General features: G+C 54.6%; 2 protein-coding genes across 2 annotated transcripts; both read left to right on the top strand.

The window, feature by feature from the left end:
* The first annotated feature begins 1,050 nt into the window (after positions 1 to 1,050).
* On the top strand, positions 1,051 to 5,766 carry KVR01_000327 (uncharacterized protein). The gene has a single exon (XM_044792648.1). It carries the CDS (start codon positions 1,595 to 1,597, stop codon positions 5,447 to 5,449), a length of 3,855 nt encoding a protein of 1,284 aa, XP_044650276.1. The 5' UTR covers positions 1,051 to 1,594; the 3' UTR covers positions 5,450 to 5,766.
* Positions 5,767 to 9,851: 4,085 nt separating this feature from the next.
* On the top strand, positions 9,852 to 12,003 carry KVR01_000636 (translation initiation factor eIF2 subunit gamma). The gene is made up of 2 exons (XM_044794564.1): positions 9,852 to 10,523; positions 10,596 to 12,003. The coding sequence occupies exons 1-2, from the start codon at positions 9,997 to 9,999 to the stop codon at positions 11,611 to 11,613; spliced, it is 1,545 nt and encodes a 514-aa protein (XP_044650585.1). The 5' UTR covers positions 9,852 to 9,996; the 3' UTR covers positions 11,614 to 12,003.
* Positions 12,004 to 12,315: the final 312 nt, after the last annotated feature.

The following is a 12,315-nucleotide window of genomic DNA, read 5'->3' as shown; positions in this document are numbered from 1 at the left end:
GCCAATCTGACTGCCTCCCTCCTTTCTCGGAGCGTATGGCCGCAACCCACGAGGGACACCCAAGCAGTTTTGCTTCTGTGACACACTCGGGTGCATCACATGGCGGAGAAGCTCGCTAGGGCGCGGCGACATTGACTCTTGGTCTGGTCTGCTCCATCTTTGTTGAGACCCTTGTCGTCCTTTTGTCGCCCCTAGCGCCAAGACGAACCCCACGAGAGAATCCATCTTGCCGCTTACTGCGGGCGGAGGCCTGCAGTGCCCGCAGGCCAAGTTCTCGTTTCCAAGGTTCGTGCGTGCGCGGACAGGTCTCGAGTTTTGCCGTCCGCGGCGCCACTCTACCGACTTGCGATGGCGGGACGGGACTGACGACACCAGGGACGCTACCATGGCCGATCAGCCGCGTCTGAGCCTAGTTGTCAGTTGGCACAACTGCACAAGTAGTGTCCCGAGAGCCGTGGCGGCTGTAAGTGAGAAGCAGTCTCGATTATCGCGTATGTGAATCCAGCCGACGTGGCATGCTGCAGTGCAACGGTGAACAGCAATAAATCTCTGGAGTGTCTGAATGTCTAGGTGACATGTCTGACTGCTAGAGCGGCCTCACGGGTACATAGGGAGACAAAGGCTTGAGTGAGGTCTGGCTGCGAGTATCGAATATTTACCAAGGTATATACGGAGTATACGCCCATATAGAAGCCGTTAAGGACGGTTAGACTTAGTCACTTAGGTACGCGGGCTCAGCAGAACATGCCCAGCAGGCCCAGCAGGCCCAGCGGCCCAGCGGCTGTCGGGACCGCGGAGTGCCACTAGCTGAACACCCCAGTGTTAGCCTTTCCCAGCCCGTGGGGTCCCTCCCCCCGTCCCCCGCGGCCATTAGGCAATTGGCCCCAGTAGTCTAAGCTAAATCCCGTTACGTCCAGGGCCACCGAGGCTGCGCTGTTCCGTTATCGTCCTCAGTCAAAGGGGGCTGTTCCTTGCTATCTCGCGTTGGAAGATAAAATAAATGTTGTTCAGAAGCACATGTGAGAGCGTCCGGTGGAGCACCGGATGCCTCTGCTATTTCCCCCTTCCTGCTTCTTAATTTTCTACAACCGAGACTCTAGGCTTCTCCTCTTCCTCCTTCATACTTGATCCCTGGCTCTATTAGAGACCCTCAGAATATCCTCACTTCTGAGTTAATAGTGCACAGTCCGTCAAGACTCTCCTACCGTCGGCATACCTAGGTGCCTTGGCGGCCGACTCGAGAGGTCTGTTGCTTGCTGCCTCAACAAAATTAAAACCACAAATCTCCTCATTAGAGTGTCAATTTGTGCAGCCCGGCTGCTTCCAGATCTGCTGCGCGTTAAGAGCACGCGAGCAACACGCCCTTGCTATTCTGGGTAGAATCGTTCGCGCGGCTTCCCTCGTATTCCACGACGAGTCAAGGTGCACCTCCCTGACCGCAACACCCAATTCTCGCTCAACACGAGAACCACTTGCCCAAGTGCGCACTCCAGAAGCCAGCCTACAGCAGCAATATTAAAAAGACCCTTGGGGAACACTTGAGCAACCTACCTCTTTGCCCCAAACCCCCCCCCCCCCCGCACTCGATATCAAGATGGGCATCATCGACGTTGATAGAGACCTCGCTGCCATCTTCTCCCAACAGGCCATAGCAACTCCCGATGCCATAGCCCTGGAGGACAAGTCACACACCTACACATATGCCCAGCTCGACGAGATCACCAGCAGGCTTGCCACTTCGCTGGTACAGCATGGCGTCGGCCGAGACAACCCCGTTGGTGTTCTTATGGGACGGAGTGCAGACTATGTGATCGCCTGCCTGGCAGCCCTCCGGGCCGGGGGCGCATTCCTGGTACTCGAGCTCGCCTACCCCCCGGCCATGCTTGCAAATGTCATTGATGATGCTTGTCCGACTGCCATCATCACCAAGAGAGAACACGTTGGCCGGATTGCTGCCGATGTCCCTCTGATCGTCATGGATGACCCAGAGTCGATAAACAGGAACCCGAAGCGAGGAGTGGGCACCTCGGTGGATGAGAAGGACCTGGAGAAACTGGCCTTCATCTCGTACTCGTCTGGAACCACTGGGAAGCCCAAGGGTATCGCAAACCCGCACAGGGCTGCAGTCAGATCGTACGACCTGAGGTTCAAGCTCAGCGACCTCGGGCCTGGTGACCGGGTCGCCTGCAATGTTTTCTTCGTGTGGGAGATCTTGCGACCCCTGCTTCGCGGCGCCACCACGTTCTGCATTCCGGACGAGGCGAGCTATGACCCTGTCGCCCTGGTGGACCTGCTCTCCTCAAGGAACATCACTGAGACCCTGATGACGCCGACTCTGCTTGCCACAATCCTCACAAGGCACGCGAGACTCGGCGAGCGCCTCCCCGAGCTGAGGACCCTCTGGCTCAACGGCGAGGTTGTCACCACCGACCTCATGCTCCGGGCAATGAGGGCTCTGCCCAACACTCGTCTCCTTAACTGTTACAGCGCGAGCGAGACGCACGAGATCGCTTGCGGTGACATAAAAGAGATGATCAACCCGGAACAACCTTACTGCCCGGTTGGCCCGCCTTTGGACCCAAAGCACACGTACGTCCTTGACGACAACAAGAAGCCCGTCGGGCCTGGGGTATCCGGCGAGCTGTTCATCGGAGGGCAGCTCCTGGCTCGCGGGTACCTCAACCTCGAGGAGACCACGGCAAAGGCGTTCCTGCCTGATCCATTCGACAAGACCCCGGGTGCTCGCATGTACAGAACCGGAGACATGGCGAGGATCCTCCCCTCAGGCCTGATGGAGATAACCGGCCGGGTTGGGGCTATGATCAAAGTCCGTGGTTACAGCGTCGTTCCGGGGACGGTGGAGAACGCGATTGTCAAGCATCTGGCTGTTCGCCACTGCGCTGTCATCGCTCGAGGCGACGGCATAGAGCGACAACTAGTCGCGTACGTTGTCCCGGACAAAGACGCGCCCGAGGATGTCGATCGTCCGGCGGTGTCGATAGACGAATCCGGGTTCTGCCCCAAGGGCCGGCGAGCGCTTGCAGAGCACCTGGCTCACTACATGATCCCGGCCCTCTGGGTTCAGATGGACGAACTGCCCACGCACGAGGTCTCGGGTAAAGTCAACCTGAAGAACCTGCCGCCGCCTCCAGACCCTACGGCTGCTCCCAGTAGCGCTAACAAACCGAAGGTCACCAACAACACGACAATCAAGCCTGAGAAGATTGGTGAACTCTGGGCTGCGGCCTTGGGCATACCCCCATCTGCTGTCACCAAGGAGCACAGCTTTTTCGATCTTGGCGGTCACTCTTTGACTCTAGCCGATCTTTCCAACCGCATGACCAAGACCTTTGGGTTTCCTGTGCCGATTGGATCACTGGCTGGCGATCCCACCATCAAGGGACACGTCGAGGCCGTGACTGCCGCTCGCGATGGTCACACTGCTGCTGTCCAGGCGGACCTGCCCGCGGTGCTCCGCGCCGACTCCGTGCTGCCCGCTGATATTCAACCCAGGGACGCAAGAATGCGCCCCCTCAGCGACGCCGAGACAGTCCTCTTGACAGGCTCGACAGGATTCTTGGGCGCCTTCATCCTCCATTCCATCCTGGAGAGGACTGCAGCAGACGTCATCTGCGTGGTCCGCTTCAACGACATCATTGACGACCAGAGGTCCGCTGGCATGGCCAGGGTGCGCAAGAACCTGGTCGATCTGGGTCTCTGGAACGACTCCATCATCGATCGCATCGAGATTCTTCCTGCCAACTTGGCACGGAAACGGCTGGGGCTTACTCCTGACCACTTTGAGGAGCTAGCTTCGAGGGTCGACGTTATTGTTCACGCCGCGGCCACGGTCAACCTCGTCTACCCATACGCAGCTCTGCGAGCGCCCAACGTTGGCGGAACTCGTGAGATCCTGCGTTTGGGCTGCCTCGCAGGAGCACCCGTCCACCATGTATCGACGAACGGTGTTCTACCGCCGTCGAGCGCGGGGTGGTCCGAGGACACGATCATCGACGTGGATGATGTGCCCACGAAGCTGCAAGACGGTTACAGCCAGACCAAATGGGTCGCCGAGCAGCTTGTCGTCGAAGCCAACCGCCGCGGCCTTCCCACAAGGATATACCGACCCGGGACGATCAGCGGCCACAGCAAGTCCGGCGCTACCAACGCCTGGGACCTCTTGACAGCCATCATAGTGGAATCCTTGCAGATTGGATACGCGCCAGATATCCCCAACTGGCGTCTTGAGATGACCCCAGTCGACTTTGTGAGCAGAGCCATCACGACGCTCGCCGACCACCGAGACATGACCCAGCGCATTTTCCACCTCGGTGACCCCTCCCCAATCGGCGCCAATGACGTATTTAGCTATTTGAGCCAATTAGGATTCAGCACGGAAAAGCTTGCGTGGGACAAGTGGGTATCGCTGTGGTCGACAAAGCGTGGCTCTGGTCGGTGGGGTGAAGGCTCCTTCACAGTTGACATTCTCCGCTCTGGCATGCCCACCGTTGACTTCATCCAAGAGGTGACAGTTTTGAACGACGCAAAGACCCAGCCAGTCCTCGAAGGCGTCTTTGGACTAGCCCGACCTAAGATTGACGCCGAGCTGCTTCAGACATACACCAAGCACTTCTACGCCCGAGGCTGGCTGCCACGTCCCCCTCGTAAGACTATCAACAACATGTCTGCTCAAGTCAAGCCCCGCGGACCCCTCGTCGGCAAGGTCGCTGTCGTCACCGGGGCATCATCCGGTATCGGTGCTGCGGTAGCCAAGGCACTCGCCGCCGAAGGCGCAAACGTTGCCATCGCCGCGAGAAGAGTCGAGGTTCTCGACTCGCTCAAAACCACCATTGTCTCAACGTCCGGCGTCAAGGTCCTTGCCCAAGCAACCGACGTCACGGACCGGAGCCAGGTTGAGGCCCTCATCAAGACCACGGAGGAGACCCTCGGCCCAGTGGACCTGCTCATCGCCTGCGCGGGTGTCATGTACTTCACCCTGATGAAGAATGTCCACACGGAGGAGTGGGAGCGCACCGTCGACGTCAACTGCAAGGGCCTTCTTCACAGCCTGTCCTCGACGGTGCCGTCCATGCTCGCCCGCGGCAAGGGGCACATTGTCGCCATCAGCTCCGACGCCGGCAGGAAGGTCTTTCCCGGTCTCGGCGTGTACTCTGCGTCCAAGTTCTTCGTCGAGGGCACCCTCCAGGCGCTGAGGGTCGAGACAGCGGGATCCGGCCTGCGCGTCACCAGCATCCAGCCAGGAAACACCAACACGGACCTGCTGAACATGTCGTCCGACACCGAGGCCGTCAAGAAGTACGGCGAGCCCTCGGGGGCCAAGATCTTGGACCCGGAGGATGTCGCTGGCGCGATCGTGTATGCGGTCACCCGGCCAGAGCACGTCTCCGTGAACGAGGTGCTTATCGAGCCACGGGATGAGCCTATCTAGGCGCACTAGTAAGTCGTCACTTAGGCTTAACGGCACTGTAGCTTAAAGTTTACATTAAAATATATAAATATTATAAGGAGGACCGGTCCGTTGAGGTTGAAGCTATCACGGGCCGCGAGCTAGTCTGATGATGTCAAGCACTACGTGAAAATGCTATCACCATGTGACTCAAGGCATAAGTTGGCCAAAATGGGTAATCATAAAAGCCGCCATTTACCCGACTGAGGCTTTGGCCCTGCTCTATAAACATGCACATTTAGCGAAACCAAGCGACACGACCTTCTTGCACTGCGTTGCAAGACTCGAAAACAATCATTTAGCCGCACGACTAGCTCTTAGCAAATCGTTGCTCAGCCGGCACAATCGAAAGATCTCGGCCCCTCTCGCTACCGAAAACATCATTAATTAGCTCATTCTAGAGCATCATGGAATCCACGATCAAGTGCAAAAAGAGAAGTGGCAAGGTCAGCTTGAGGAAAAGAGTGCACACATCATCACCCACATCGTCCGACGATTCCGACGATGGAGCCACATCCCAAGACGACACTAAGCCGCCAAGAACGCATATCAAGCGATCGAAAACAAAGCCGGGCGCGCCAGAGACATCTTCACATGACCTTCTCCCGGCTCCCTTTGAAGCAGATCGCGCTGTTCTCATAGCAAGAAGAAACTATGCGGCCAGCTCAGCAAGAGCCGTGGGGCCAGGATCAAGGCCGGCCAACATCGGCACCACGGTGATGACGGATCACGCCCCAGGCGTTTGTTTGTAAAGATGCAAGTACTCGATCATCGAATCTTCAAGATTATATACACTGACTATTTTTAGTATAAACAGAACGGTCAATGCGGCGCTGGAGACAGCTGTGTATTCCTCCACACCAGGGAAAACTACAAGCAGGGCTGGCAGCTTGACCGTGAATGGGAGGTTACCACCCGGGGGAGAAAGAAGCCATCAGTCATAGTTGTCGCAAGTAACGACGGCAAAAAGGCCGAAAAGGAGCAAGGCAGCGATGGGAGAGTCTCCTTGGAGAGTAAACCCATCGCTTGCATCATTTGTGATGGGCCTTACAAATGGCCTATCATCACCAGTTGCGGGCATTACTTCTGCAGGAAGTGTGCGCTAAAGCGATATCGAGACCGCACGACCTGCGCGGCCTGTGGCAAGGACACGAAGGGGCTTTTCAACTCGGCCGAGATGCCCCAGAGCCTGCTAGAGAGGAAGCGAAACGTGCTGACACTGAAGTTTGGCGGCGAGATCAGCAACGAGAATGAGGGCCAGAGGAAGGCAAGGTTCAGTGGCACCCAACGATCAATAGTATTCGACAGGCAGCATGCGCATGGTCAAAGGAAGATTCAAAAATAAAGCTTGACTTCTCGAACTTGAAGCAAAAGAGGCCTTCCGATTTCAAACTCCAACCGGCAATCCTCGGTGCAAGATGCCAGTGTGCCCTTGACCTTTTCCCGTGCTCGATGACGAATTGTGCCCCACCTGATTGTCTTCACCCCGTCACATTTTGGTACCAACGTTCTCTGCCTTGATGGAGTTAGACAGGAGCCACAAATTGCATATCTGATGCTCTTTGAAGATACAACATAAGGCCCTTCGCGTGTGTAGAATGGCGATTGGTCATCTCCAATATCGGAAAGACAGAGCGCACACTTGCGGGCAACGCGACTGCCGCTGGCCATCGCCTGGACGGACAAGGTGGAGTTCTTCGACAGCTCGCTTCAGTCGTTTCTGGATGTTATTTCTTGCTACCGTCTGGAGCCCAGGATTCCCTCGTTCAAGGCACACTCTCCGGGCTCATTTCAAAACCTCCTTGGCACCCTTGTATCCAGAAAGCCGGCTTGCCTCCCGGGCCTTTTTCAAGGCTCCTTTGATATTTTGAAACTCACTTGCGCCGTTAGCTTCGAGTGCGGCCTTAATATTCGGGTATCCGTTCGCATGCGAAAGCTCGCGCCGCCAGCCTCGACGGTATGCCCACCGGCATACTGCCCCAGGACAGTGTGTGTGGTTTCGCTTCTATTCCGTATACGTCCGAGGATATACATGGCGCCTTCATGCGGTGGTAAGCACTCAAGACCCAGCGCTTGGAAAGAATACGACGTCGATAACAATAGTTATAATACGATAGGTGCTTAACGGGTTTGTAGCCGGCCATATCATCAAAGTGGCCCTTGGAAAAGGCTACAGTGTAAAAGGTGCCGTCCGCACAGATTCATCAGCAGCACAGCTCAAGGCAACGTTCCCAAAGTACTCGTCGCAGCTTTCGACTGTCATAGTCTCAGACATTAGCAAAGCTTAGAGCTTCAAGGACGCTTTCGGCCAGGACGTCACGGGAGTCATCCACACGAAGTCTGTAAGTGTCATTCATCCCTTGTTGCGTTCCGCGCCCGGGATGTTTTGATTTTCAGAATGCATGATGTCTATCCAGAAGCGGGGTGGCAGGAACTGGATAACGTTGAGGTTATTCCATTGACATTAGCAAGGCGCAGAGGGTCCTCGACGTCAAGTATGCACCTTTCAGCGTGAGCATGAAAGACTCTTTTCTGGAGTTGCTTGAGGCTGAGAAGATGACTGCGTGAGATTACTGGTCGCTTGCCCTAGCTCGGTTGGAGCAATATCGAGCTCTAATGCCGGTTTCTATATCATGCTTCAGAACCGACTGTGACGCATTTTTCGAGGCATTTTTATGTTGCAAGTGGTCTACTCAATGGCAATTATGGGAAACATACTCCAACCTTTTCGTTTCTTACACAGCCCAAGTGAGGCCCTTGTTCCTGGACGCATTGGTCCGAGGCCATAATGGTTTCTATCATGCTGAGGGAGACAATATTCAAATGTGATTAGTGATTGGGTGAATTGCTTCTTACCTGGGTAGCACTACTGTAGTTGAGACTGAATGATCTCTGATGGTTCTGTTTCGCTAGGAGACTCAACGTGGTGCTGCATGAAACTAAGTAGTATAGGCATATGTTAAAAATATATAGCTGGAGTTTTTATTACTTGTTCGAGAATCCCCGCGATTAATCCATGGCTTGGGGGTGGATGAGCTATTAGATGTTATACGGAAGTTAGTGCGGTCCACCAGCCAAAGAAGGCGGCTTTTCACCCGCCATTCTGACATCTGATTACGACCAGATGTTAAGTCTTCGAAACGGCTCTGGTTAAAAGTTGCAATGATTGTCGGACCCAGGAAGTAGCAAACAGGATCTCGCGGCCTGCTCTAATCTTATAGTTTCCCAATCCACCCCAAGCCCTCTTAGCCTCGTGTAAGTCACTGCCTAGCGCGCTCTATGATTGGCTCTTGCTAAAATGACTTGCAAGGCTGTGCGTTGCCTCAACAAGGTCCCGTAAAACCCGTCCTAAACCGATGCATTAAAAAAGTTTGGTCTTGATAATTCAAGCAATATTCCACGAGTTCCAGTAAGTCCTGGCAATTTTCTATATCGATTTTCTCTCCCTCGCTCTCTCTTTCCTAGGAAGAGAAGAGCAAAGCCACCACGGTCGCTTCGCTTAGCACGTGGCACGAAGCGTGACTACTGCTACGGCATGAAATTGTTACAGCATGGGACTAATTATTTTCAGAGTCTTCCAAATATGAATCGGCGCATTTCTTGAGCCGGCTTACCGATTGGGAGAGTCAAGCAAGAGCAGTCCTATTACAAGGATTTGTGCTTTTGTGGATTGTGATAGTAGAAATCAATTAACGTGCCAAGCATCCGATCTGACCCCAGGTTTACCAACATTGTGGGCATCCATGCCGCGCCTGTGGTCAATCATCATCATATCATAAAGCTACTCACGGGCTGGGCAGTCCGTGCGACTTGAGATCCATGTTATTTACATGCCAGCCTACCGCCCTAGGAGATAGATGTATGCAGGAAGATTCAGTCCAGGTAGTTATCCTACATCTGTTCCCTGCCTTTTACACGACAGTAGCATCCTCCATCCCCCCCCCTCGACCCCAACCTCAGGTGAGACAAGCTCCTATGCGATAGCATCCTATGGGTTAATCCCTTATGGGTCAATCTCCTACAGGGCAACATCCTAAGACACAACCTCTGAACATCCTAGAGAATAGTCTCCTACAGGATCACCTCCGATATAGTAACCATGACCTCCAAAGAAATAAGCTGTGAAGGAACAATCCCCCAATATAAACCCTCTTTAGAAACAAACTCCTGTAGAGTAGTCTACTTCAGGAAGGTCTGTTGTGTAGCTGTGTCATGATCATGTTGTACGCGCATGTGCCTGGCGCACAGTCCACGGGTTGCTCCGTTGGTGACCCCTAACCCTGCAGCCTGTCGGAAGGAGGGGCAAGGAGGGGTGCTTGTGAGTCAACACCCACTCTAGCTCCCGGGTTAGGCTAGGCCCTCAACTCTGCTAGGTTGCAGGGGGGTGACAAGCACCGGATTTTTTTGGGCCAAGGCAAGATAGTCATTGCAGAGTGAGTCAAATTGGTCAGATCCCAAACCGACATCAACACCACAAACCCACTTCCCCGATCCTAGTCGACTGCCCCGCCACCACCACATCAATCACTATGTCGGCAAACGGCGAGATTGACAAGTTCGGAAACGACGTCGCCGACTCGGGCGACGAGTCGTCGGCATCAGAGGCAGGACAGGGACTTTCAGACCACGAGGTTGAGGATGAGAAGCCTCTCAAGCCTGCCCTGAAGAAGACCGCCCCAGCGCCTGTCGTCGAGAAACCAGTCCTGCCTCCTCAGACCGAGCCAAAGGACCTCGACGTGTCCACACTGTCCCCTCTCACACCAGAAATCATTGCGCGGCAAGCAACTATCAACATCGGCACCATCGGCCACGTCGCTCACGGAAAGTCAACCGTCGTGAAGGCCATCTCGGGTGTCCAGACTGTCCGATTCAAGAACGAGCTGATTCGCAACATTACCATCAAGCTGGGTTATGCGAACGCCAAGATCTACAAGTGCGATAACCCCGCATGCCCGAGGCCTGGCTGCTACAGGAGTTACAAGAGCGACAAGGAGGTTGACCCTCCCTGCGAGCGGGATGGATGCGAGGGTAGATACAGACTGTTGAGACACGTCTCGTGAGTCGCCCATGCCACATCGCGCGCTCCCAAGAAGAGCCGTCGAGACAAAGCTAACCCCCTCGCCCCCAGCTTCGTCGACTGCCCCGGTCACGATATTCTCATGAGCACCATGTTGTCAGGAGCCGCTGTCATGGACGCCGCACTGCTGCTTATCGCAGGTAACGAGTCTTGCCCTCAGCCCCAGACTTCCGAGCATTTGGCCGCCATCGAGATCATGAAGCTCGACAAGATCATCATTCTCCAGAACAAGGTCGACCTGATGAGGGAAGAGGCCGCAAAGCAACACTACGACTCCATCCTGAAGTTCATCCGAGGCACAGTCGCTGGCAAGTCGCCCGTCATCCCAATCTCCGCCCAACTGAAGTTCAACGTCGACGGCGTCCTCGACGCCATCGTCAACACAATCCCAGTTCCCCCTCGGGACTTCAGCATGGACCCCCAGATGATCGTGATCCGATCTTTCGATGTGAACAAGCCCGGTGCGGAGATCGAGGAGCTCAAGGGTGGTGTCGCCGGTGGCTCCATCCTGCACGGTGTGCTCAAGCTCGGCGACGAGATTGAGATTCGCCCTGGTATCGTCACCCGTGACGACAAGGGTGATCTCAAGTGCACGCCTATCTTCAGTCGCATTGTGTCGCTCAACTCCGAGTCCAACGACCTCAAGTACGCCGTTCCTGGAGGTCTGATCGGTGTCGGAACCCGCATTGACCCCACACTCTGCCGTGCCGATCGTCTCGTTGGTTTCGTCCTGGGTCTGAAGGGACGTCTGCCAGAGATCTACTCCGAGATCGAGGTCAACTTCTACCTGCTCCGTCGCCTCCTCGGTGTCCGTACTGCGGACGGCAAGCAGGCCAAGGTCGAGAAATTGGCCAAGAACGAGGTCATCATGGTCAACATTGGCTCCACGTCCACAGGTGCCAAGGTGGCCGCCATCAAGAAGGATGCCGCGAAGCTGATCCTGACCTCGCCGGCCTGCACGAATATCGGGGAGAAGGTCGCCCTGTCGAGACGTATCGAGAAGCACTGGCGTCTCATTGGGTGGGCCACCATTGCCGCAGGCAACACCTTGCAGCCTAGCACAAACTAGATGGAATGAAATGTTCATTCAGGAGTTTTGAAAATATCCACAGATAGCGAAACTGAGCCCGTTAGGAACTACATGAGCATCATCCACAAAATCGGGGGAGATCCAGCAAGGTATCGAGCCCAGCTACTGGTTGTGAGCAGGGGCCGTCGTTACAGGCGAGGATACATTGTGACAGGTGCTGCAAGATGACAGGACACTATCCTTGTTCTTTACGCATGGAGAAGAAAGAGGTGAAGGTATCACCAATGACACGTGCTGGCCTTACGTCCTGCCTGGAGTCTAAACGCAGGCAATCCTACTTGGGAATACACAAAAGTTCACAATCATACCACCTAATCTGTAGCACCGTCAAACTCATCATTCTTGAAATACAGCCACATCTTTATGTAAGACAGGGCCTTGAATACTGTACAAGGTCGCCTTGGCTAAAAGACCATAATAATTCCTAGTTGCACTGCAATTAGAATTCAGCATTCATAAGAGCCAACCCGCCACATTACAGAGGTATTGAATACATCAGAGGACCTATACCTTGCCTACCTCTAGTTAGTTATAACTATCTACTTGGTAGTTTAAATCTAATAAGGGTATCCCTTAGAAGGCTATTGTCAGAGTTCATCCCTTGGGAACTTGTCCTAAAGGGTTCAAAACTTGACATTTCATCCTAGAAAAGGTTGTCCTATAAGAAGTTGTCCCGTGGGA

Source organism: Diaporthe batatas (genome assembly GCF_019321695.1).
Source record: "Diaporthe batatas strain CRI 302-4 chromosome Unknown Contig00001, whole genome shotgun sequence".
In the NCBI taxonomy this organism is placed as follows: Eukaryota; Fungi; Ascomycota; class Sordariomycetes; order Diaporthales; family Diaporthaceae; genus Diaporthe; species Diaporthe batatas.
The sequence above is the reverse complement of the archived record's forward strand: the minus strand, read 5'-3'. Positions and strand labels throughout refer to the sequence as shown.

What these genes read in the sequence shown, in the direction of transcription:
- KVR01_000327 (XM_044792648.1), top strand. Translation starts at nt 1,595, where the DNA reads ATGGGCATCATCGACGTTGATAGAGACCTCGCTGCCATCTTCTCCCAA.
- KVR01_000636 (XM_044794564.1), top strand. Translation starts at nt 9,997, where the DNA reads ATGTCGGCAAACGGCGAGATTGACAAGTTCGGAAACGACGTCGCCGAC. An exon ending in AGACTGTTGAGACACGTCTC is followed by an intron (nt 10,524 to 10,595) that starts GTGAGTCGCCCA and finishes CCTCGCCCCCAG; the next exon opens with CTTCGTCGACTGCCCCGGTC.